The sequence below is a fragment of the Chamaea fasciata genome, unplaced genomic scaffold (assembly GCF_029207755.1).
Source record: "Chamaea fasciata isolate MVZ Bird 193981 ecotype frontalis unplaced genomic scaffold, bChaFas1.0.hap1 SCAF_2, whole genome shotgun sequence".
In the NCBI taxonomy this organism is placed as follows: Eukaryota; Metazoa; Chordata; class Aves; order Passeriformes; family Sylviidae; genus Chamaea; species Chamaea fasciata.
In genome coordinates this window covers 45,834,096-45,855,278 of record NW_027094087.1, presented here as the reverse complement: position 1 = coordinate 45,855,278, position 21,183 = coordinate 45,834,096, and the positions used below count along the sequence as shown (strand labels likewise).

The following is a 21,183-nucleotide window of genomic DNA, read 5'->3' as shown; positions in this document are numbered from 1 at the left end:
TCTTTGGCAGGGCAGGCCATTTCAAATCACATTATTACAGCCTTGCTACTGCAGCAATTAGTGTGCTAGACAAATATTAAGTCCCTAGAATACTTCACACCAAAAGAGATGAAGAAATAGCCTGCCTTTTCTCTATGTGATTTCATAAGTTTTTTTAAAAAGTTATATTACAGCTCTATAAAATGTGCTCTAGTGGGCTGTGTGTTCATTTTACCAGTGACATAAACATGAATAGGATAATTTAGCACACTCATTAGATGTTCATGTAACTCCAGGAACAAAAAGAAAAAGAGTAAACCACTACCCGACAAAACCCATTGGCATGGCCTGCTGTGTTTTAAATACATATATTAGTGTATTTGGGGCCAAATGCTGCTGGAAGAGGCAATCTTTTTAGGGCTTAATGGTAAGGTCTTTTGCATTGTCATCTGCAGGTGTGGTATCTTTCCACAATACTCAAAACTCCTGGGGTAAACAGCATAATTGTTCTCTAGTGGGAACCACTGAGGAAAAAAAAACAGATCTTTGCTAATTCTTACTTTATTTTCAAGTCTTCAGAATTATTCTGAGCACTGAAATGGAAAGAATTGAGTCCAAGTGTGGGATGTGGCTCCTTCTGCCCTCTCCCCCTTCCATTCTGCTCTGTGTCTGCCTCTCCTGTTGTATGTAATCTGTGCTTTGAAGGAAGGATATTAGCAGCAGGTCAGTTAGAGAAGATGAGCACAAGACTAATTTTTGTAAGGAAGGAGTAAAATTTTCTACCTATGCCACTTCCGTAAACAGTGAAAAATAAAGCTAAAACAATCTGTGCTCTTTAGTATGCTGAAATATAAACTATATGAAGTCAGGAATAGAAGAAATAGAATAGGAGAAGTAACAGCTGTTCAGGCTTATTTAATAAATTAGTGTTTAAAGCCAGGAAATCTCTATTGTAGTGGTTGCGCTAGTATCTATACGACATCGCGTTGCAGTCAATGTATAGGGTTTTTTTAATGAGACAAAAGCAGTGTGAAACTTGGAAAATAATTGTTAACACTGGCAAAGAAGACTGGAGATGATTTTTAACCTTGAATGGGCACTTGTTTGGAGTGCACAGGCCTAGAGCAAATGCTTTTCAGTTGCAAAATATCGATCTGTTTTCGGCAAAGAATTAATAAACACTGGGGGGAATAAAAGGAGTGAGGGAAATATTCCTCAGCAAATGAAGTGAGTCTCAGACAGCCATGCCTACCCTGTCAAATCTTATTACTAACACACTTTGCCTACATTATAAAATTGGTGCTGTACATTCTCTAATGAAGGGATTATTTTAAGGCTGTGAGCGTTTGGGTAGGAATAAGAGGCTGGTGTTGAGAGAGACATCTGTAATGAGAGATCTTAAATCAGGATACATTATTAATGAACTACACCAGAGACACACAAACCTGCTTTATTGGGCAAACTGTAAATTAGCCTATTTGGTAAGAACATGCAAAATGTATGTGTGCTGAGAGAGGGTATTTTTGAGAATTCAACTAATTTCTGAATAGTAAAGGCATCCAGTCTGGCTATAATTGGTGCCTGTGGCAATTGTTGATACCCTGACTACATTAGCTTTCTGTGCCCTTTAGCAGAATTGGGAAAACATTTCTAGTACTCGTTAAGCTGTCTATTATCAAGCCTTCATAAATATACACATTTAGAATAGAGATGATTTGCTATCCCAGTGCCTTAGAGCGCTTAAATAAATCAGTTCCTACTATTTCAGGCATTAATTTTGCAGTAATTATGCATGAAGCAATAATGCAATTAAAATTGCCTTCCAGCTTGCTCGAGTGGGAATATTTTTTGAAAATAATACTTGATCTTTTCTCAAAATACACTCTAGAGCAGGTGGATGTGCTGTGTAGCTCAAAACAGCAGTGTGGGACTGTTCTACCTTGAGATCCTCTGTTTGCCTGCAGCTGAAGTCAATATTAACCAAGTATTACCATCTGTTGGCTTTTGCTGACCTCTGGTTTATTCCCCTCTCCCTTTTCTCTAGTGGCGAAGTGCCCACATCACAGCTGGCATTGAGTGCTTCAGCAATGGGGTTTCTTATTTAAAGGATGCAACCACACTTCAAGGGAGGAAACATGGGCTAGCTTTTAGTTTGTAACCTTCCAGTTTCTTTTTGCACTGTACCTACTGGTTTCTCATCTTTGCAATATCTGCTGTAATAAAGCACAGCAATGTATCAGCCCAGATTTCAGCCCTAGGTCTGAATCTCTTTACATTTAAATTGGACCTCTTGTTTCTTGAGAGAAAAGTATATATTTTGTAGCTGAGTTACAAATAAGCTTTTCCAGCTTTTTGGCAGCTAGGTAATAGTTAAAGTGAAAAGATTTCTTTTTTCCAGCCAGAAAAGAGGTTTAATAACTGTGGGTCCATTTGTTCATAGCAGTACTGGAGCTGAGCCCTGCAAACCCCTGGAGCTTGGCAAGCCAGGCAGACTTGGCAAGTTTTCCTACCAGCTTACTAAGTCTGAGTCAAGCATGGCTTGTTGCAACTTCAAATATATTTAGTACATTTTGTTAACATGAACATTAAGGTGGAGAGTTTGGGTTTTGTTTTCCTTTGCTGACCTTAAGGTATACCATGTTCTCTCTGCAAGCAGCTGATCCTTAAACCATGCATGGCAGTTCATGGCTTGTGTTAAATTCAAAATAAATGTGTATTTTATGCAGAGTATCTGATTTACCCTTGACATGAAGATATTGAGAAAGTATGAGACAGTATCCCACAGTCTTTCTGTCAGTTGGCCTTTGGTAGTGTGAATCTGTGGAAAAAACAATCATAGCCATTACTTTTCAGTGTATTCATTGCATCTGTTTGGAGCCTGTGGGGCACAAAGACTTTTGTAAGTGTTGGATGCTCTCACTTCTAATTTTCACCTGTGTGGATACTGCTGAAAGAAAGAGTTCAAATTGGACTTTTGGATTGGCTGGACACTGAAATTTCTAAATGTTAGTTCTTGCCTATCCAAATTATATCAGCCTTTGAACTAGGGAGAAAACTTTTCTATAGAAGAAAATTCTTTCAGTTTTAAAAGATGCTGCAGAAGACTCAAGATAGTGACAGCTAAATACCTATTTGCTCAGTCAGACACAGCCATTTCAGTGTTCTATATTGACTCTTTCATCTCAATGTGATGTTAGCAGGGTCTTTAGTGAATTCTGTACCATGCAGTTGTGGCAGGGCAGTACATCTTGAGTAGAAAGAATTGCTCTGCTGAGTGGGTGTTTTTCACTTGTACTTTGACAGTCTGTCTGCTGCTCTGTAAGGCATCCTAACACCTCTGCTCTTCCCAAGTTTTGTGTGATTCTGTCATCATTACTGCTAATATTTTTTAGGGAATTGTGAATCTAAGAATCCACAGTGTTAGCTTTGCCTGGTTTAGGGCTCATCTTCTAGCCATTGGCTAGCTACAGAAAATCTATCTGTTTTGTTTTACCCTCTGGATGAATAATCAGCTATGTCTGTCGCTGAAGGACTGGTTGTGAGATGCTATGGTTTCAGAAAGCAGTTGTTTCCTAAGCAGCATGAGCCAATGTTATAAAAAGCCTCATCGTTTGCTACCAAACCTTTGAAGTTTGCTTTGCGCTGTGGGATCTAGAAAACTGAGCTGAGCACAGTCAGGTTGCTAACGAAGCCAGACTGGCTTCTGATTTGTGAGCTATTTATTGTTTCTAGAATTGCTGCCCTCATTCATCATTGCAATTAATTGCAGCGAGCCTGGAGATGATAAATGCCTAGATCATTATTGGTAAATATCTGGGAGCATGCTTTTTTAAAGCTCGGATTCTTCCTGGAAGAAACCTTCAGGTTCCTAACTTGAGCACGTAAAATAAATTGTGGTTTATTTTTGGGACCTCAGGCTTTGTATCAAAGAGGTTTCATATGTTTCTTTTGAAGGGCTGATGTGTAGAACTGGCTGGAACACTGCAAGGGTGAGTGTGTGAGTCGCCAGTGTGCTACTTTGGGCCATTAATTGTGTCCTTAGAGTGAGATTTAGGGTGTATTCCTTCAAGGTATCAAGAACTGATGATAAAAAGTTGGAATGGAGAGTGTGTCTTCTTTCCCTTTTCTGGACAGAGCTGGTGAGCTGAATGCTTAAAGGGCTCTTTTAATTGAATGCATGTTTGGCAATGGGAAAAAAAAAAGAGGCACTTTTTTTAGGAAAACTAAGAAATATTTTGCAGTTTATACTAGGCTGGTGCTTTTCAGCTAAGTGGTAAAGCAATGAAGCTGTTGGCCCTTAAGAAAGCTTACAAGGGCACTTGTAAACTGCAAGCTGCAAGAAGGGCAGCAGGTATTGAAAAGTGCAAACTTCAGAATAATATAGTGAGAAATGAATAGAAACTTGCTACTCAAAAGAGCAGCTGACAGTTCAAAAAAAATTACAGGAAATAATTTTAAATAGATGACCAACTGTGCAAAGCATAGCTATAAACAGATGAGTTGGAATCAGTGTCCCTGTTTCCTACTTGAGCAATGGGAGTACATTAGAACTGATGATTAATTTCAAACAAGAATGGTGATATAATAGCTCTAAGTAGAGAAATAAGAGTTCAACTGATCTGGTCTCTGGTTTGTGAACAGTGGTAGTTCTCTGGCAGAGTCATCTGGTTTCCAGGTTTCCTTCTGTGATTTTTTTTCAAATTTCCTTTTGCATCCACAGCATCATCTGGGAGACATTTCCATAGGTCATCGGTGTATTGTGTGGAAAGATTTCACTTTTTCTTTTTGTGTAGCATGTGAATTTCATGTCTTGCAGCAGTGCCTATTTGAACAGCTATTTGTCATTCTTTCCAATCTTGTAAATACTTTAATATTCCATGAAGTTGCCTCTATCCCATGAGAGCTTTCTGGTCTGTTTAGATATTTTACCTGTGAAAACAGTGGTAGGTCTTGATGCAGTCTCATTTACTCCTTGGATTCAGCCCCCCCCCCGCCCCCCCCCGATTATTCTATATCCATTTTGGGTGGGAGCAGGGAAGAGATCAGATGATGTGCAGCTAACTGCTTGTTGTCTGAGGTGTTCTGGCAGGCCACTAATACTGCGCAAGTGAACCAGAGAATAAATGATGCTGGTAGGAGAGTGCTGCCCAATGAGTGCCAGAATGGTGTCAGAAAAGATCCCTGGCACTAAGTGCCATGGGCTATCAGGGAGTGTGAAGGGAATGGGCATGGTTATCACTTGACTGGTCTGCAATACACAGTGCATACAGTGCAACGTGGACTTGTAAATAAAGGCAACACAAAATATGTTGAAACAGGGTGGTTAGAGGGAGTGTCCTCACACGCAATATTGAATTAATTTTGAACAAAGTAACATGTGTACTGTGGATTTTGAAAGGAATTGTAGCCAGAAATTCTCAGAAATCTTTTGTTATCTAAAAGTGTAATGATTTCACATGCAAATGGTTTCAGGATGCTCTTAAACTGCTATTGTTCTTCCACTTACCAATTTACTTGGAAAACGATAATTCTTTCCCTACTTTGTTATATTGTTTCCTAAGCTTCTTTCTGTGTCCACTAAAAAACTTTGTTCCAGCCCAGTACAACAGTTTGTGCTTCAAAAAGGTTCTTAAGCAAGATTAATAGACTCAAAGAAGCTGCATCCACAGAAATGCTAAAAAGAGTTTGCCCATGCACTGAAGCTTAAAGCTATTTCCTGGGATTGTGTCATTATGGAATCCCCTCAGTTGGAAGGCAACTTGAAGTCCATCTAGTCCAATCCGCTGTTTAAACCAGGTTGCTCAGGGCTTGCCTGTTGCATTTGTAAACTTGTTGCTTTTGTAGACTTGCTAAAGGATGAAGACCCTGCAGCCTGTTTTGCAACCTCTTGCAATTTTAACTGTTAGGTAGTTTATTAAGTAATAATGTTTGCATCATTTAGACAAAAAAAATTATAATATAATCACGATCATGTAACTGACAAGTAGATATCATTGTAATTCTGGGACTGTAAGAATGCAACACAAGTTAAGCAGAACATCCATCAAAACAGTTATCTTGAAAATTCTGGTCTTTACCAAACATGATGGAAATGAGGTTGGCTTCCGGCTTCAAGCATGTACATTTGCAGTGATAAGGATTTTGTAATAGTTCGATGCCATCTGTTTTTTTAGAGCAGTGATGCAAATCCAGCCAATTGCTCCGTCGTCTGAGTATTTTATTTTAAACAAGGAGTACTCTGCCGGTATTTAAAATGTAGGACTTGAAAATAACTGCCTGGCACTTCTGATAACTAGTTTTAGAGCATGACAAGCATCTGTCTCCAGATGGTGGTCTGTATTCCTCATCCTTCTCCTCTACTGTAAATGGAAGGATGTACTAAAGCTTTTTGTAACTTGTCTCTTTTCCAGCTTTGGTTTGCTTTCGTTAATGGATTTTCTGGGCAGATCTTATTTGAGCGATGGTGCATCGGTCTGTATAACGTGGTAAGTGCTACATGTTTTGACTTGATAGTGCTTGGGACTACTGTATTATTCTGTTGTGTCCCATTTTTCACAGGTAACTGTCCTAGATGTATGTCAGGAAAGGTGAGTTCATTTGTAAAAGCCATTTTGAATCCACTCTGAGGTAGGGAAAAAAAATTAAAGTTACACTTTTATTGCAAAATGAAAATTTGGGAGAACACCTTGAAAATAGATGTTTAGCCTTATATGACCCGTATAAAACTCTGCAGATTTTAGATAGAATTTAATTTCCTCTTTGAAAGCATTTTCAGTGTTTTGTACTGAATATTTTGGTGACAGTTCATGCTCAAAATACTCCTAATCTTTGAGTTCTGATGAATTTTTTTCCTCTCAGATGCTGTAGGGTTAGATACTGAGAGAACTGTTGTGCAGTTGCTTTGGGCTGACTCATGGTCCATTAGGTACACAAAAGAGAAGCTGCATCACTATGTCATCAACTTTTGCACTTGAAACAAGAGCAGGATGTGTCAGTCTGGGAGTGGTTTCTGATTTTTGCATGGCCTGCAGGGTGCCACACTGTGTCATGTGACTATTGCTTTAATCAGTAATATTATTTAATCAGTCACATAGATTAAAGTCTGAAGGATCTCTGGAACCAAGTTCTGTAGCATACTGTATACCTGTGTTGGTGTTTTCGACAGTGTTACCTTTGTAATGTTATGAGTGGCCTAGTGCCTGGATTTATAAGCTGTTAGGACACTGTTAAAGAGTCTCTTTGCAGGGAGGAAGTGTAATTCTTTTTCTTTAAAAAAAACTAATTCCAAATATATGCTAATACAGAAAAAGCCAGCAAATTATCACTGAGTAGTATTAATGGAACCACTTAACTTCTGTCACATTCATTTTAAAAATGATGGCACAAGGCCTCATATTCCATAAGATTTCATACTCTTAGTTGAAGATACTTATTCAAGGATTTATCATTCCCTTGATTCCTTTCACCCTAGTTTTCTAACTGTTATGCAGTCTCTGTCATTCATGTTTAGATATTTGCATCTATTATCTTTAAACCTCACTTGGAGAATCTATCTACCCTACCTAAACCTTTTGGGTAAAACTCATCTTCTGTAATCAGAAACTAAACCTTGTTTTTTAAGGTCAGTATTTTCTAAAATTAGAACTGGTTTTGTGGATTCGTGGAGAATCAAGTGCTAGTAGGATATTAGGGACTTCCAAAATTTGTAGGGCTTAGATTTTGAAGTGCTTTTAGCCATGTCATTCTCTTCTGTGCAGATTAACCCTTTCTTTCATTAGTAGTCTCATTAAAATATGAAGTGTATGAAATCGTAGTGGCGTTGTAATTCCTGATTTTGCACTAGTTCATTCTGGAGGTTTACCTTTGCATTCAAAACCACTAGAAGATTTACTTCAAGTGAGAATGTAAATGCCTCAATAAACACAAAAACCTGGGGAAGTGCATTAAAGCTGTATGAGAACATGGTCTTCTTTGGAATACATTGGACCAGTGCTCTCAGTTTCAGTTCTCTACCCTCAGCCTGCTGCCATTTTTGCCATCTGGTTTATCACTTCATGAGTGAGGACGCACAATTCCCGCTGGACTGAGGGTTGTAATTACTGATTCTCACTTGTCTCTGTTCCTCCCCACTGTTCTCTGTCTGCTCCCCAGCTGCCAGCGTGCCGCTGGTGAGAATCACAGCCCGCCTTCTCCAAATGTGCACACGCCCTAGAAACAGTTCATAACTCCAACCTGCCTCTTAACTTCAAGAACACTGCTCAAACTGTTTAAAATATATGTATGTATAGGATTAGAAATGATGTTTCTAATATAAACTATTGATGTAAAAGGAAGTGAATGAAGTTTAGTGTTCAGACTTGCACCCCGGTGTTACTTTCACTCTGTGCCTGCACTGTGGACCACAAGAAACATGGATACCAAAGCTGGCTTAAATGAGCTGCCTCAGATCCTGGCAACACTTTAAGAGCACCAGTGTTCAAGTCAGTGGAGGCTAATTTACTCTGCTTCTGGCAGAGTGTCCTGCTGCCTGTCTTGGAAGGCTTCCGAGGCTTGGTCATCCAAGCGTCTGCCCGTAGCGCAGACACACGCTGCAGTTAATTTGTTCCTATCAGTTCATGCCTGCCAGGGGAATCCCCAAAGAACCATAATGCAGAATGGCCTTTGTTGCTCAGTAGAATTTTTTTTTTAATGTGATTTCCACATTTACTCTGTCTGTAAACTTAGTAGTGGTTAAGCACATTGCATATCTAATTAAGGCTACAACTGCAGCTATATTGGAACCTATTCCCACAAGGCTATTTTGTAAAAGTATATGTTGTCTTTCCTTTGCAGTCTGATGTGTCTGACCCTGGCTGGATTAGGTGGTACATCAGAAACTAATGATGCTTAGCTTCTTGGTTGTAAGCTTATTGTTAATAATATGAATTTTCTTTCATGCTTCTTTTGTTCCTAAATCAATATTTGAGAGTTACAAATTGGCGAAATTAATGTTTGGACTTGTTTGGACTATTGAAAATGATGTCAAATAACATGCTAGGTAGTAGTAAGTCTTCACTGAAGTCTGTGGGAATTTTACTTTTGTCTAGATAAGAAAACATTGTATGAGATACACTTAAAACTAAGAGCTGCTTTCAATTAGTATTTGCTTTCCTTGCAGATTTTCACAGCACTGCCACCCTTTACTCTGGGAATTTTTGAACGATCATGTACTCAAGATAGCATGCTTCGATTTCCACAGCTATACAAAATCACTCAAAATGCAGATGGTTTCAACACGAGGGTAAGGGAAACCCTGTTACTCTAAGAAAAAAAATAAGAATTCTTATATTCCAGACTTTTCTTGTCGGAGAATAACTTATTTCCTGATGTTACTTCTGCTTTATGCTAATCACTGAGTGATTGTTCAGCCTTCCGGTTCTTTCCAAGGGATTATTTTTTATTTAAATAAAAAGCAACCTTGTTTATAAATAAGGATTTTCTGCTGTGGCTTTGCCTGAAACTGGTCCTGAAATACCCATAAACTTGGATTCAAAGTTAGATTTATATCCAAGTATGATTTTTCAATTCACAGCTACTGATAAGCCATGATGACATTGCCTGGATTTTTCTAACATGTGTTGTCGTAACACTCTCTGCTAGGGTGCTTTTTCATAGTCAGTATAGCTCTGTTCCAGTAGTTCTTTTGGGAAACAGAATTTGAATTGGCTTATTTGGACTTGAGATTTGAAGAACACATTTTACTCCATTTTGCTATCTAAATGGTGGAAAATGCCAGCATTTGATGTTCTGTCTTTTCCATAATAAGCACATCTAAATGTACTTCTGAATCAAGGAAGCTATATTATTGCTTTTTTTGGAGAGGAAATTGTGAAGTACATAAAGCTTTAATTTGTGCCAAATTGCATTATTTGCTAGTTAAAAACTGTGGGGCACAAAGTATTTGTCCTTTAAAAGAAAATATTTCAAAATACTGAATCACTCTTTTAAAATTATTCTTTGAGGTAATTAGGCAAAGTTGACTTAATCTGTCTGCCTTATTTCAATAAAGATCTTAAACTGAAGCATGCTTGCCTATTATGCTTCAAGTTGGTAGAATAATATGATCGAACTGGACCAATGTGTTCTTGTCCAAGAGCAGAGGTTGTAAGAGAAAATAGATCTTGCAGAAGCTTAGGTATTTCACTTCAGGACAAACATTTTATGACTTTAAACTACACAATGAAGTGTTTGTTAGGAGTTAGAGAGAGGTCAAGAGTTTTGGACTTTACTGATGGCTTGGTTTGTTTTCCCTCAGGTTTTCTGGGGTCACTGCATCAATGCCCTTATCCATTCCATCATTCTTTTCTGGTTTCCACTGAAAGTGCTGGAGCATGGTAAGGACTTCATTATTTCTTATGTCAGTAACTGATGTTCAGTCTTACAGAACCAGTGTGTTTGCAGAAGGGGAGTCGTGACAAGTCCCAAGAAATAATGCTGCCAGACGGTTCAATAGTCTTTAGCTGCTGAGCTTGGCAGGTTGTCTAGTGGCTTTCAGAAATTATTCTAGTTTAACATAATTATTGTTCATAGAGTGACTTTAATAGGTGAAAAATGAAACTGCTGCTTTGCTAAGAAGTCTTACCCAAATACTGAGTGATATTTCACAAAATGGCTTTTTTTTTCTTTTTTTATGGTAGTGTGTTGAGATCTCAACATTTAATTGAATAATGTTTTTACAGCAGCTGCCTTAGAACTGTTTGCTTTATATCTTGTTGGAACTCTCCCATTCCATAACGCAGTAGTGTGAAAAAAGAATTGGCTGGAATGGAAGTAAACCAGATCAAGAGTCAGAGATACTGGGGAAATGAGACTCCTTAGTGTACAAATTGAGGTTATTAAGTCTTGCTTTTCAGAGTAACACAACTACGTGGCATTTCAGGGACCAGTAAATCCCATATGGTTCCTACCTAGCTTTCCGGTATAGTTGTGTGGGTGGGAAAAACCATAGGAAATCTGTTCTTTGATTGTAGTAAGAAAGGGGGTTAGATCAGGTGAGGAATTTAGGGCTGGTGAAGAGAATATTCATCTAAAATCATACATTTTTCACAAGTGAAACTTCCTGGAAAACGCTGATTTTAAGAAAACCTTCTCGGCTCCAGAATGGATTAACTGGGGAGGAGGTGAAAGAAATAAAAAGGGAGGGAAGATGAATGCTCATGTCAGACGCGTGATAGTAAAGATACTTGTGGGGGTTAGGTTCATGTTTCTCTGCTTGGCTGATTAAAATGTCAGTATCATATCCTCAGTGGGAGCTTCACATGCTGGTTGATGGACCATGTAAGGAAGGGACTTCCCCTTCCTCTGTAGATGGGCTAAAATATGGTTCTGTTTCATGGGAGAGGGGCTTTTGTGGTGGTTGGTTTTTGTTCTGATTTGAGGAGTCTTGTTGTTTTGTTAACACTGTTTTTATGAAATGTTAATCTTGACTAGCTCTTTTTAAAATTCAACTGCAGAAATTTTAGGTTGGCATCTGTAGTGCTTATACTTAAAATTACATAGTCTTCCATAGATGTTTTTCTGGTTCCTAAATAGATAATGTGCTTTTCATTTCAACAATTAGAATTATATGCCTGAAATAGCAGCTCAAAGGGTAACTTTCTAAGTTTCTTTGAATAGGTTGCTTAGTTTGTTTTCTAGAGAGAAATGAATATTGAATTTTCAAGTTTCTTTGCATTTCCAAGAGCAAGAAGGATTTCAGTGCTAGAGACAAAAATGTGCCATTCACACTGAGATGGTTCTTAACCTCTCGAGTTCCTTAGAATGTGAAGTACTTGTAGTCCATGAATGGGCACTTGTGTAGCTTCAGAAATGAATGTTCACTGAGCATCCTGCTGTTCTCATTAGCGCAAATATCATCCCTTTCAGGACTGCACAGCCTCCCAAATTGAAACTCATGGAAAACACTAAAAAATGAAGACATTAACTTACTGCACTAAAATATATAACTTTTAAAAAGTAGAGACTTAGAGGAACATTTATTCAGTTATTTAAATGTTCACTGTGACGTTGCACTAGAACGTGGCTGTGTCATGTCAGCTTGTTCTAGCAAAACTGGTATGTGTTTAGGCATGCCTTTTTCTTAATAACCTGAGCCTTTTGGCACTAACAGGCTCATTTGGCATGGGAGACTAAGTTCTTCACCTTTTTCATTGACAGCAGGGGAAAGAGCAAGGTGACTGTAAAATCTTGGTGTGTCCGTGAGTAATGTGGTAAATGCCTGCTGAAGGCACTGGGGAGGAGCTGGGCTGAGGAAGATGCCAGTGGCTGGAAACCATGCCGTTTCCTAAGGTAGCTGTCACAGGCTTTAGCTCCAGTTGCAGTGTTAGACACTAGTCTATCTGCTGCTGTTTCTTAGTAGTTAATGTTGAAAAGAAAGCAGGGATACAGAACTAGCAACTTCTGGAAAATCTTCAGAGCCTGTCAGTTCTTTACATGCAGCATGGTAGAAGGAAAACAAAACAAGTAGCTTGGGTTAACTGTCCTGACTAAATATGTATGGCTTTTTAGCTGTAAGCTAGGCAGGGTCTTAGTCACGGAGGTCAGGATGTCAGGAAGTCTTCTTTATAGGCTTAAAAATTTACTGCTCTGGAGTACACAATTTTGTTTAAGAATGTCTGATCCAGGTTTTCGAATAAATCTAACAAAATGTTGCTGTCATTGATGCCTGGAGAGGCTACCTAGAACAGAGGCTACACAGTGTTAAAGGGATAAGGTAGATATTTATTAAAAAGGTCTTCAAAGGATACACCTTGGGCAGTACAAGAGCCTGGCCAAGGCTACACCCAAGATGGACGACCTGTCACAGGTTTTCACACTTTTTAAAGTTTTGGTCCATTTACATATTGGAGTTAATTGTCCAATTACACCTTCAGGTTATGAATTCCCATCCTCCAGATTGCTCTCCTCCATTCACTGTTGTTTATACTTTTTGGGCCTGAGGCTGCAATGGTGTCCTTGGTTCTTGGGCTGGAAAAGGATTGTTTTGTCTAACTACCCTGTGAAGAAAACTTCATATGAAGTTGAGTTATATACCAATGCAGTACAGAATCTAGATAATATGAAAGCTAAAACTTAAGGCATCATCATGGTAGAAGATCACTGTGCTGGGCAGTATGTGTTTAGGAATGAGTCCAAGGTTTTATCTTAAACCTTTTTGTTTCTGCTGTTCATGTATTTCTCTAGCATTTGTCTTAAAACATGTGAAAATATCAATACTTATCATGCTTGAGTAATGCTTGAAAACTCCTGTAAGTACAAATTCAGTTGGCATTCATGGGGTGGTTGAATGTGTTTTCGTGGTGTTCCAGTTTGATTCAGCAAGGGCTGAGACACTAAATGACATTTGAAGAGTTGCCAAGCTTGGCCCTTTCAAATGATAGATTAACATGTGTGTACTCACCCTTGTGCACACTTGGTAGAGAACGGGTGGGCAGAGACTGAATACTGCTCAATTATTGAAGTAACCTCCAGTGAGATATTGTACATATTGATATGTATCATTTACAGGTGAAACTGTCACTGCTTTTCTTAATTCAGCTCTCTTTCACCACAGTCAGCTGGTGTTTTACTGCTTTTTCATCACAGGCATGCAAATAATAAGTGTTGTTAGAGGTGACAATTACTACAGGACAGATAGCAACAGAAAAAGTGACAGTGACATACCTCAGCTCTTACAGGCAGATTACATGTTGGGGTCTGGTGAACACTGCCCCTTTTGCTAGGCCAGCTTCTGGCAACCAGGACTATGGATATGTGCTCTATCCGAGCACTGTGTCTGAGTCCTGGCTGAGCACAACTTCTGCATTACCATTGCCTCACGACTTTTATAAGAGTGCTTTTTGATGTTCAAAAAGGAAAGGTTGGGACCAATTGTTTTCTCCTGAAAATCTCCTTGTTCTTTTGTCAATTCTGTTGATAAACTGCTAACAAATGTGATTTTTTTTTCGTCTTCTTTCAGATGCAGTATTCACAAATGGACAGGGAGTTGACTATTTATTTGTTGGAAACATAGTTTACACTGTAAGTTTGTGTGTCCTAGCACTTTTTGAATAGTAGAATTTCTTTCCAGCTTTTTTTTCCACCATGGGAAAATGGCGTAAACCCAAAGAAAGTGTGTGAGTAAAATACAATCAATTTGGTGCTGTGTACGTGATTTCCCCTCTTCCTTTTAAATTTTTTTCCCCAACATGCACCAACAATAGCTTCTGCTCTGTCCTTCCCCCATCCCCAAGTTCTTGGGTTGGTACGTAAATGGTAGTAGCTTTTTAGGTGTAAAGGGGAGATTGGGCCACGAACACTTTGGAATTTGAGAGTGTTAGTAATGAAGTTGTCTTCTTTCTTTTTTTTTCCTTGCAGTATGTTGTAGTCACTGTTTGTCTGAAAGCTGGCTTGGAAACAACTGCATGGACAAGAGTAAGTACTTTCCAGGATCTTTTATTTTACTAGTACACCTTCCTCCCTAATGAACACTAATACAGATAAGAAGTACTAAAAATCATTTGGGACTTCAGAGTTTTAATTGAGTCTTTCATGTAAGGATGGACTGCTAAGCTCCCTAAGTACAGAGTGTGAGAGGAATGAACTTGTAGATCACATGATATCTGTGATGAAAAAGGGCAGCCTGACAGAAGTGGGAAGAGCACACTAAAAGTGTATTTTCAACATCTCTACTTAAAAATGAGGAAAATTTTGCATGAAATCAACATACCACTGTAATTGCTTAAGAAAATGCATCAAGAAAATTATCCTTTGTACTCTGTAGCTCCTTCAAAATTAATGCAATAGGGAATGAAAGGTGTCTGCCCACAGATAAACAACTGGGCTTTGAAAACATCTTTGAACCAGGTAAAAAGAACTGGTGATGACTTCACATTGGTTGAGTTGTTTTGTTTTTTGAGACTTAGTGTAATAAGGATGTTAGTTAAATAGTTATGTTGGTACCTTGATTTCAGTTACTTACTTGAAATGGCAAGTGCTCTGTTACTGGTAGGTGACAAAATCTAGCAGGGTAGTCATCTCCGGAGTGTGAGGGACAGGGAGAGGAGGGCTCCTGTGTTGATGAACCTTCAGCACCTTTCTCCCCTCCTTTCCCCTAGTCCCTCTGAAACACTCTTTTTTAAAATTTTGATGGAATCCCTTTTTCTCCATGCCAGTAAGATACTTTATCCTGTTTTCATGATATACCTAAGATATTTTGAGCACATATTCTTATTTTACCAGTTTCTTGGAGGGTTTGGCTTAGAATCTTATTAACCTTCTGCTTCTGTTAGTTGTAAAATGTTTTATTTCGTTCCTCCGAAAGGAATTGTGAAGATCAATGAGCTGACATCTGTTCTGAATTTTAAAGATTAAATGCTATCTATATTGGTTATTTAATTGTTAGAGAGATATTAATATTTTCTGCCCCATTCTCCCATCTGAAAATAAAATCTGGTTGTCTTTAACTGTTGCTTATGCATCAGTTCTGTGTTATGTATCAACATTTTAAAATGCAAAAATCCTTAAATTAATCCCTTGTGCACCAGAAAAGCATATAACCAAGCCCACACTGAAGTCATGTGAGCTTGTTTAGATTTTGTTGTGAATTGTTTGATGATTTTTCTTCTCTCCTCTTCCCTGGATAGGTAATGGGTGTCTTTTCAGTCACTTGGGGTTAATCCTGGTCCTCTAATTTCTAAGCTTCTTTTTAAAAGATAACATAACTTTTAGTAGATATTGAACCCTGGCATTTTACAGAGAAATTATTGTTTTTCACACAACAGTTGTGTTTAGAATCAACTTTTTTCCTATATATACTTCTAAACCCTGTCCCATTGCTTGGAACAGTGACTGTCATCATCTCAAAATCTGATGTTGGTTATAGTTTCAGCTGTGAGTGAATCAACACAGAGAATCTTTAGGTTCCTTGAAGAGTATTAAATTTACAACACTGAGTTAAGCCTCTTCTCCATCATCAAGTGGATTGGTTACAGCCAATTTGTTCTAGAGAGTGAGAGGGACACCGCCCCTTGGGAGAATACAGTGGTTTCAGCAGAAAGCTTTAAATAAATAACGCAGTCAAGGTGTTTGGGAGCCCGGTATATCCAGTAGGTAGTGTGGAGAGAAAGGTTGTGATAGAAGTGGTAACATAATGCACAATAAAATCCACACATTATAGCTGAGTGGAGTAGCTTCATGTTACATGTGGCCTATCTGGAACGCTGTAGTAGGCTTTTTCCCAAACACACAGTTTTTTTCATCACTGCTTTACCACACTATAGGAGCTGTTTCAGATAAGCAGGGCACATGGGTGACCCACACACTCTGTCTAGTTTTTATGCAAGAACCTTGATTTCTTGTTCTCTGTCATTCATTGAACACATCTGATGGGCTCACTTCTGGTTTTGCACATGAAGTGTCCAGGGGTAAATGGAGATGTCAGTGGAGGACCAACAGTGCAAAGGTTGGTGCGGTGACTGTGTGAGGAACATTTTCAAGCAGGGCAGGGAGGGCTCTTCCAGAATGCAGCAGCTCTTTTAAAGGCAGAGAACCAGTTTGGGCAGATATAATAAGCCTGAGATAATGAGATGATTGGGACAACCATGAGAAGAAGGTAAAGACAATATAAAATGAGCAAAGTCTGCTCAGCTGGAAAGCTGTAAAACTTGAAAACTGTCCTAGCAGCAGAATGGAAAGAAAAACCTGAGTGAGAACAAAAAAAAAACCAAAAAAAAGAGGAAAAAAACCCCCAAAAACTCACCATGAAATCCAACTCCCCCCAAAAAACAAACCAAAAAACTGATGTCATTTCACTAGCATAAATATACTTCCTACAAAATAAGGCGACGTCAGAGGCTGGGTTCTCTGCTTGCTTTTGTTTTTACTGGTTTTAGTCATAAAGTCCAGCAGCCGGGAAAGCACCAGTCCAAGCTATCCTGAGCCTTCTGTCCACTTGTCTGGGAGGAAGGCTGTGGCTTAAGAAAAGGTATCACATCCTTTTCAGAAAGCAGTGATGGTGGTGTTCTGCCACTGCATGGGGCTGACTTTTCTTAAAGATGAGTTCTTGCAGCAGCCTTGCAGTACTTGATCTTTGGGGAGCTGAGCACTATAGTTGCTCACTAGGGCAGGGCTTCTCATCAGAATCTTGATGTGAATTGTGCCCAATTTTCAGAAAAGTAAGTTGACTGAAAGGATAAAATCCCTCTCATCCTCCAAGTGGTTTTTTTTTTTTAAATCCTTCAGTTTCTTACCTTTCTTCACACTAAAACTGAACTGAGCATGTATGTGGGTATTTTGGAGGCTTTTGTTTGTTATGTGGGGGGTTAGGGGTGGGCTTTTTTGATTAGTTTGTTTTTTGTTTGTTTGTTTTAAATAAGGAGTTGCTTATTTACTCAAGTCAGATCTCCTGGGTGAAACAGAATAAATAATAAAGTTTGAAAACAAATCTTCCTGCCCACTCTGTCTCTCCAGGAAGGGGCCTATCCCATGTCTTTCTTATTATTAGCCCAGCAGCTTTCAGGGTTGAACAAAATTTCAGCTTTCTGAGAGTGCCTAGAAGAATGTTCTTTCCATTGCCTCTGACATTTTGTTGTATGAATGCTTCCACTGTAAGGTAGCCTCTTGTTGATCTCAGCTATCTGCCAGTCTGCACTGGTGCTGCAGGCTCCTTGATTGTTTTCACTGCCTGAGCTGGAGAAAGCTGTCCTTACTAGGGATGTCCAGCAGTTGCAGATTAGGACCAATCTTCTTCTTCTGGAAGTTTGTATTTGTCTCACAGCAAGCAGAACACAATATTCAGATGCTTCTTTGGTTCTCAGACGTACCATTCCAAAAGTCAACAGACAGAGTCATCCAGTAGGAAGTATAAAGCTGAGAGCTGAAAAAACACAGTGTCCACTGGCACCCAGTATGTGAATTCATTCCCATGTTCCTGAACTCATATGTAATTAGTAATCAAGATTTATGTAGGTACTTCTCTGAACTGGAGCCAAAGTCATCAACCACAGAAGTTGTTGGCATCCAGAAAAGCTGGAGCCATTAATGAGCTCAGTTGCTTGTTACAACTGAAATTACTGGTTCCATCCACTGCAGTGTAATAAAAGTAAACCAACTTAAATCATCCTGAACAGAAAAACAGTTTGGATGTGTAGGAAAAATTATTTTAATGCAACTGAAGTTTGTGCTGGATGTGCTCTTGGTCACTTAATACTTCTTTTATTTTCTCTTAGTGAGTCTACAGACTAAATAACCAGTAAAGGTGTAAACTGCATTGCATATCTGTAAATCAATTAGAACACCTTTAAAACACAAAAGGCAAAGTTGATCAGTAGATGTTGATTGTGGTAGTGTATTCCACAACGCTGAATCTTCCTCCAGGGAAAGTGAGTGATGTATATATATACTACCATAAGGGACTTGTCCATGTGAACTTTAACCTGCGCCTTTGAAAATTTCTACCTTGATTTATGTGTTGAATCTGGCATGTGCATGACAGGAAACAGGAACTAGATGAGAGAAATCATGGTTCCAAGGAAAATCTGATGAGTTTTCAGAGCTCCAAATAAGATAGATTGGCTGAGAAGAGCATCTGTCTGCCCTGCTATGAGGCAGAGATTAAAGAGAAGTGGTTTACGCTGTTTGAACAACCTGTGCTACTGGCCCAAAACCAAGAGCAGTAGACAGGCCTGAGTGAGACCAAAAGAGACTTGAACGGGGAAACACTTCTGGGCTGGGTGAATGGAGGAAGTGCCGTGTGTTGACTCTGCTTCTCTCCCTGTTCCTTGGCAGTTCAGTCACCTGGCCGTCTGGGGAAGCATGCTGCTCTGGCTCGTGTTCTTCGGGGTGTACTCGGCCATCTGGCCCACGTTCCCCATCGCGCCGGACATGCTGGGGCAGGTCAGTACCCACACCTGGCTCTGGGGACAGGGCCCAGCACAGCGCCCTGCTGCCACCAGCGCTGTGCCTCCCGCTTCCTCAGCACTCACATAGTGCTAGCAAAGGACTTTCACCTCAGTGAGAGTGCTGGGGCTTCATTTTAACCTTTTCTTAATCCCTGTGTTCATTTAGCTTGATCTCCTCATGAGAAGAGCTCTCTTTCTCCCCCAAACTGGCATCATCCATAATTACATGCACTGCGGGTACTAACGATATGACAATTCCCAATTCACTGTGGTGGCAGTATCTAGTGTTTATTAGTGTGTAGTCCTGGCAAGATTTTGTGGTTTTGACAAAATGTCATATTTGGTTTGGGATGTTGTTTTGTAATGGGTTTGTTCTTTTCCATATGTTTTGTTTCATTTTGTTGCTTTTTATCTTCATTCATTTTAAATAAACAGAATTTCCTTGAGAATAGAATGAGATGGTCAAAAGCAGAAGGAAAGCTGATACATTACTGATTAAGGTACTGGAAGAATTCTGGATTTGTCCTTTCCTTGTCAGCTGAGCTCCAGGTGGTAAAATTTTTCTTTAGGTGTCATTATTTCAACCCCTGGTGAGAAGATCAAATCACAAGCCTGCAATTAACAACTGTAACAATTAAGGATTTAATAACTCTATGATAAAAGGTTATTTTGTAGAGGTGGAACTGCTTTCAAATTTACCAGAAAAATCTATTGGGTTGTAAGTTTAGACTTCAGTGCAAAGATGTGGTTTATTATACAGAAAGAGGAAAAGCTATCTAATAATTTCAAGAAATTATATTGCTTAGATTGCTACCCTTGTGTACTAGAAAATGATAATAAAAAAGTCAAGTCTTGGCAAGCCAATTAGATTTTTGAGATTACTCCCATGTTTGTATTCAACAAGAGCAGTCAGACATGGTTTTGTTGCTATTCTGACTTAATACATATTTTATTATAATGTTCTAAAAAACCGAGGATAATGGAGGCTGTGATACGTTTTCATGGACAGCTTTTTACAGCTGAGACTGACAGGCTGGGATGAGCAAGTAAGTGATTGACAGACAAAGCCTCAGTCCTCTGGTAGTATTCCATGATTCATGCATGTTTCACAGCACATACAGCATCAGTAGCTCTAATTCACATTTTCATATATTGGGCAGGAATTTGGCTTCAGTATCATGCAGAGTCGGGAGCAACTTGTCCTCCACAGCAAACCTCAGTGCTGCCATTAACATGTCAGCCTTCTAAAATGTAGACAATATGGTAAAATGTTATGTAACACATAAGGGGCCAAACTATGAGCTTTAGCTTGCTGTTTCCTTTCTTTTTTCCCAAAAATGACTGTTATTTTTTATTGCAACTTAAGCAAAATTCATGTTGTGTTGGTCATCAACATTTGCTGTAGCATATAAAACCACAGGTCTTGGAATAAAACCTCCATATAATTAAGGCTTTGGTTTTTCTTGAGCATGTTTTTAGAAAGTGTTTGTATTTTACCTTTGGCTTTATGCTCTGATTTTCTGACATTATGACTTGAGAAGTGGTACTAGTATCTTGCCAAGATGAAAATATTCTTTTTTTTTTTTTTTTTTTTTTAAATGGAGAACACAGTTACCTTGACTGGTAGGGCATCCAGTCCAGTACTTGTGGAGCTGTGTACCTGGATCAGTAATTATCAGTCTAAAATATTAAGGATAGGTTTTCATGCTAGAGAGATGATTTTTGAATTCTAAAATTCTTTTTTTACGCCTTTTAGTGTGTGCTAGAGGGGATCAATATCATTCTACTAGTTTTCTTGTATTTTTGAGAGAAGGAACAGCAGTTCAAAAATGTGGGTTTTTTTCTTTTTTATTTTCTCTTTTATCCTTTTGTAAAATCAAAGAAATCTCCCAAGGTAAAGGGAGCTTGTTTACCACTTGCATTAACTCCCACAAAGTCTCTTGAGTAATCGGTTGCTGTCATGAAACCAGCTCATGGTGAAATGAGCTGGGACTGTGCTAGGGTCTAGTCAGTAAAATGAGTTGCTTTGCTGCTTCTTAGACTTAACCAAGTTCTTTACTCTTGCTGTGTTCTTTTGTTCGTTTAAAAGCAATCAAGGAGTCTTAAAAGTTCTGTTCTTGTTTCAAATCTTGCTAGTGTGTTTATCTTCAAATAAACTGAACTCCAGGATTTTTTAGGTCCTCGTACTATTCAAATCTAATAGCATTTGAAGGGAGCTGCTTTTAGCTGGAATAGTCATTAGCATTTGTGCCAGCCAGGACTTTGTGCCATCAGTAGAAGGCACAGG

At 38.9% G+C, this 21,183-nt stretch overlaps 1 protein-coding gene across 7 annotated transcripts in view; it reads left to right on the top strand.

The window, feature by feature from the left end:
• The window catches only part of ATP8A2 (ATPase phospholipid transporting 8A2), a 302,792-nt gene that overhangs the window by 184,355 nt on the left and 97,254 nt on the right, over nt 1-21,183 (top strand). For 6 of the 7 annotated variants that reach the window (XM_066175899.1, XM_066175896.1, XM_066175897.1 and 3 more), the window contains 6 exons: nt 6,390-6,464; nt 9,137-9,259; nt 10,274-10,352; nt 13,976-14,037; nt 14,374-14,430; nt 18,784-18,891. In XM_066175899.1, coding sequence (XP_066031996.1) covers nt 6,390-6,464; nt 9,137-9,259; nt 10,274-10,352; nt 13,976-14,037; nt 14,374-14,430; nt 18,784-18,891 — 504 coding nt within the window. Of the gene's footprint in view, nt 1-6,389; nt 6,465-9,136; nt 9,260-10,273; nt 10,353-13,975; nt 14,038-14,373; nt 14,431-18,783; nt 18,892-19,331; nt 20,326-21,183 lie in introns of those variants that run through there. The other variant, XM_066175900.1, reaches the window with a different exon arrangement.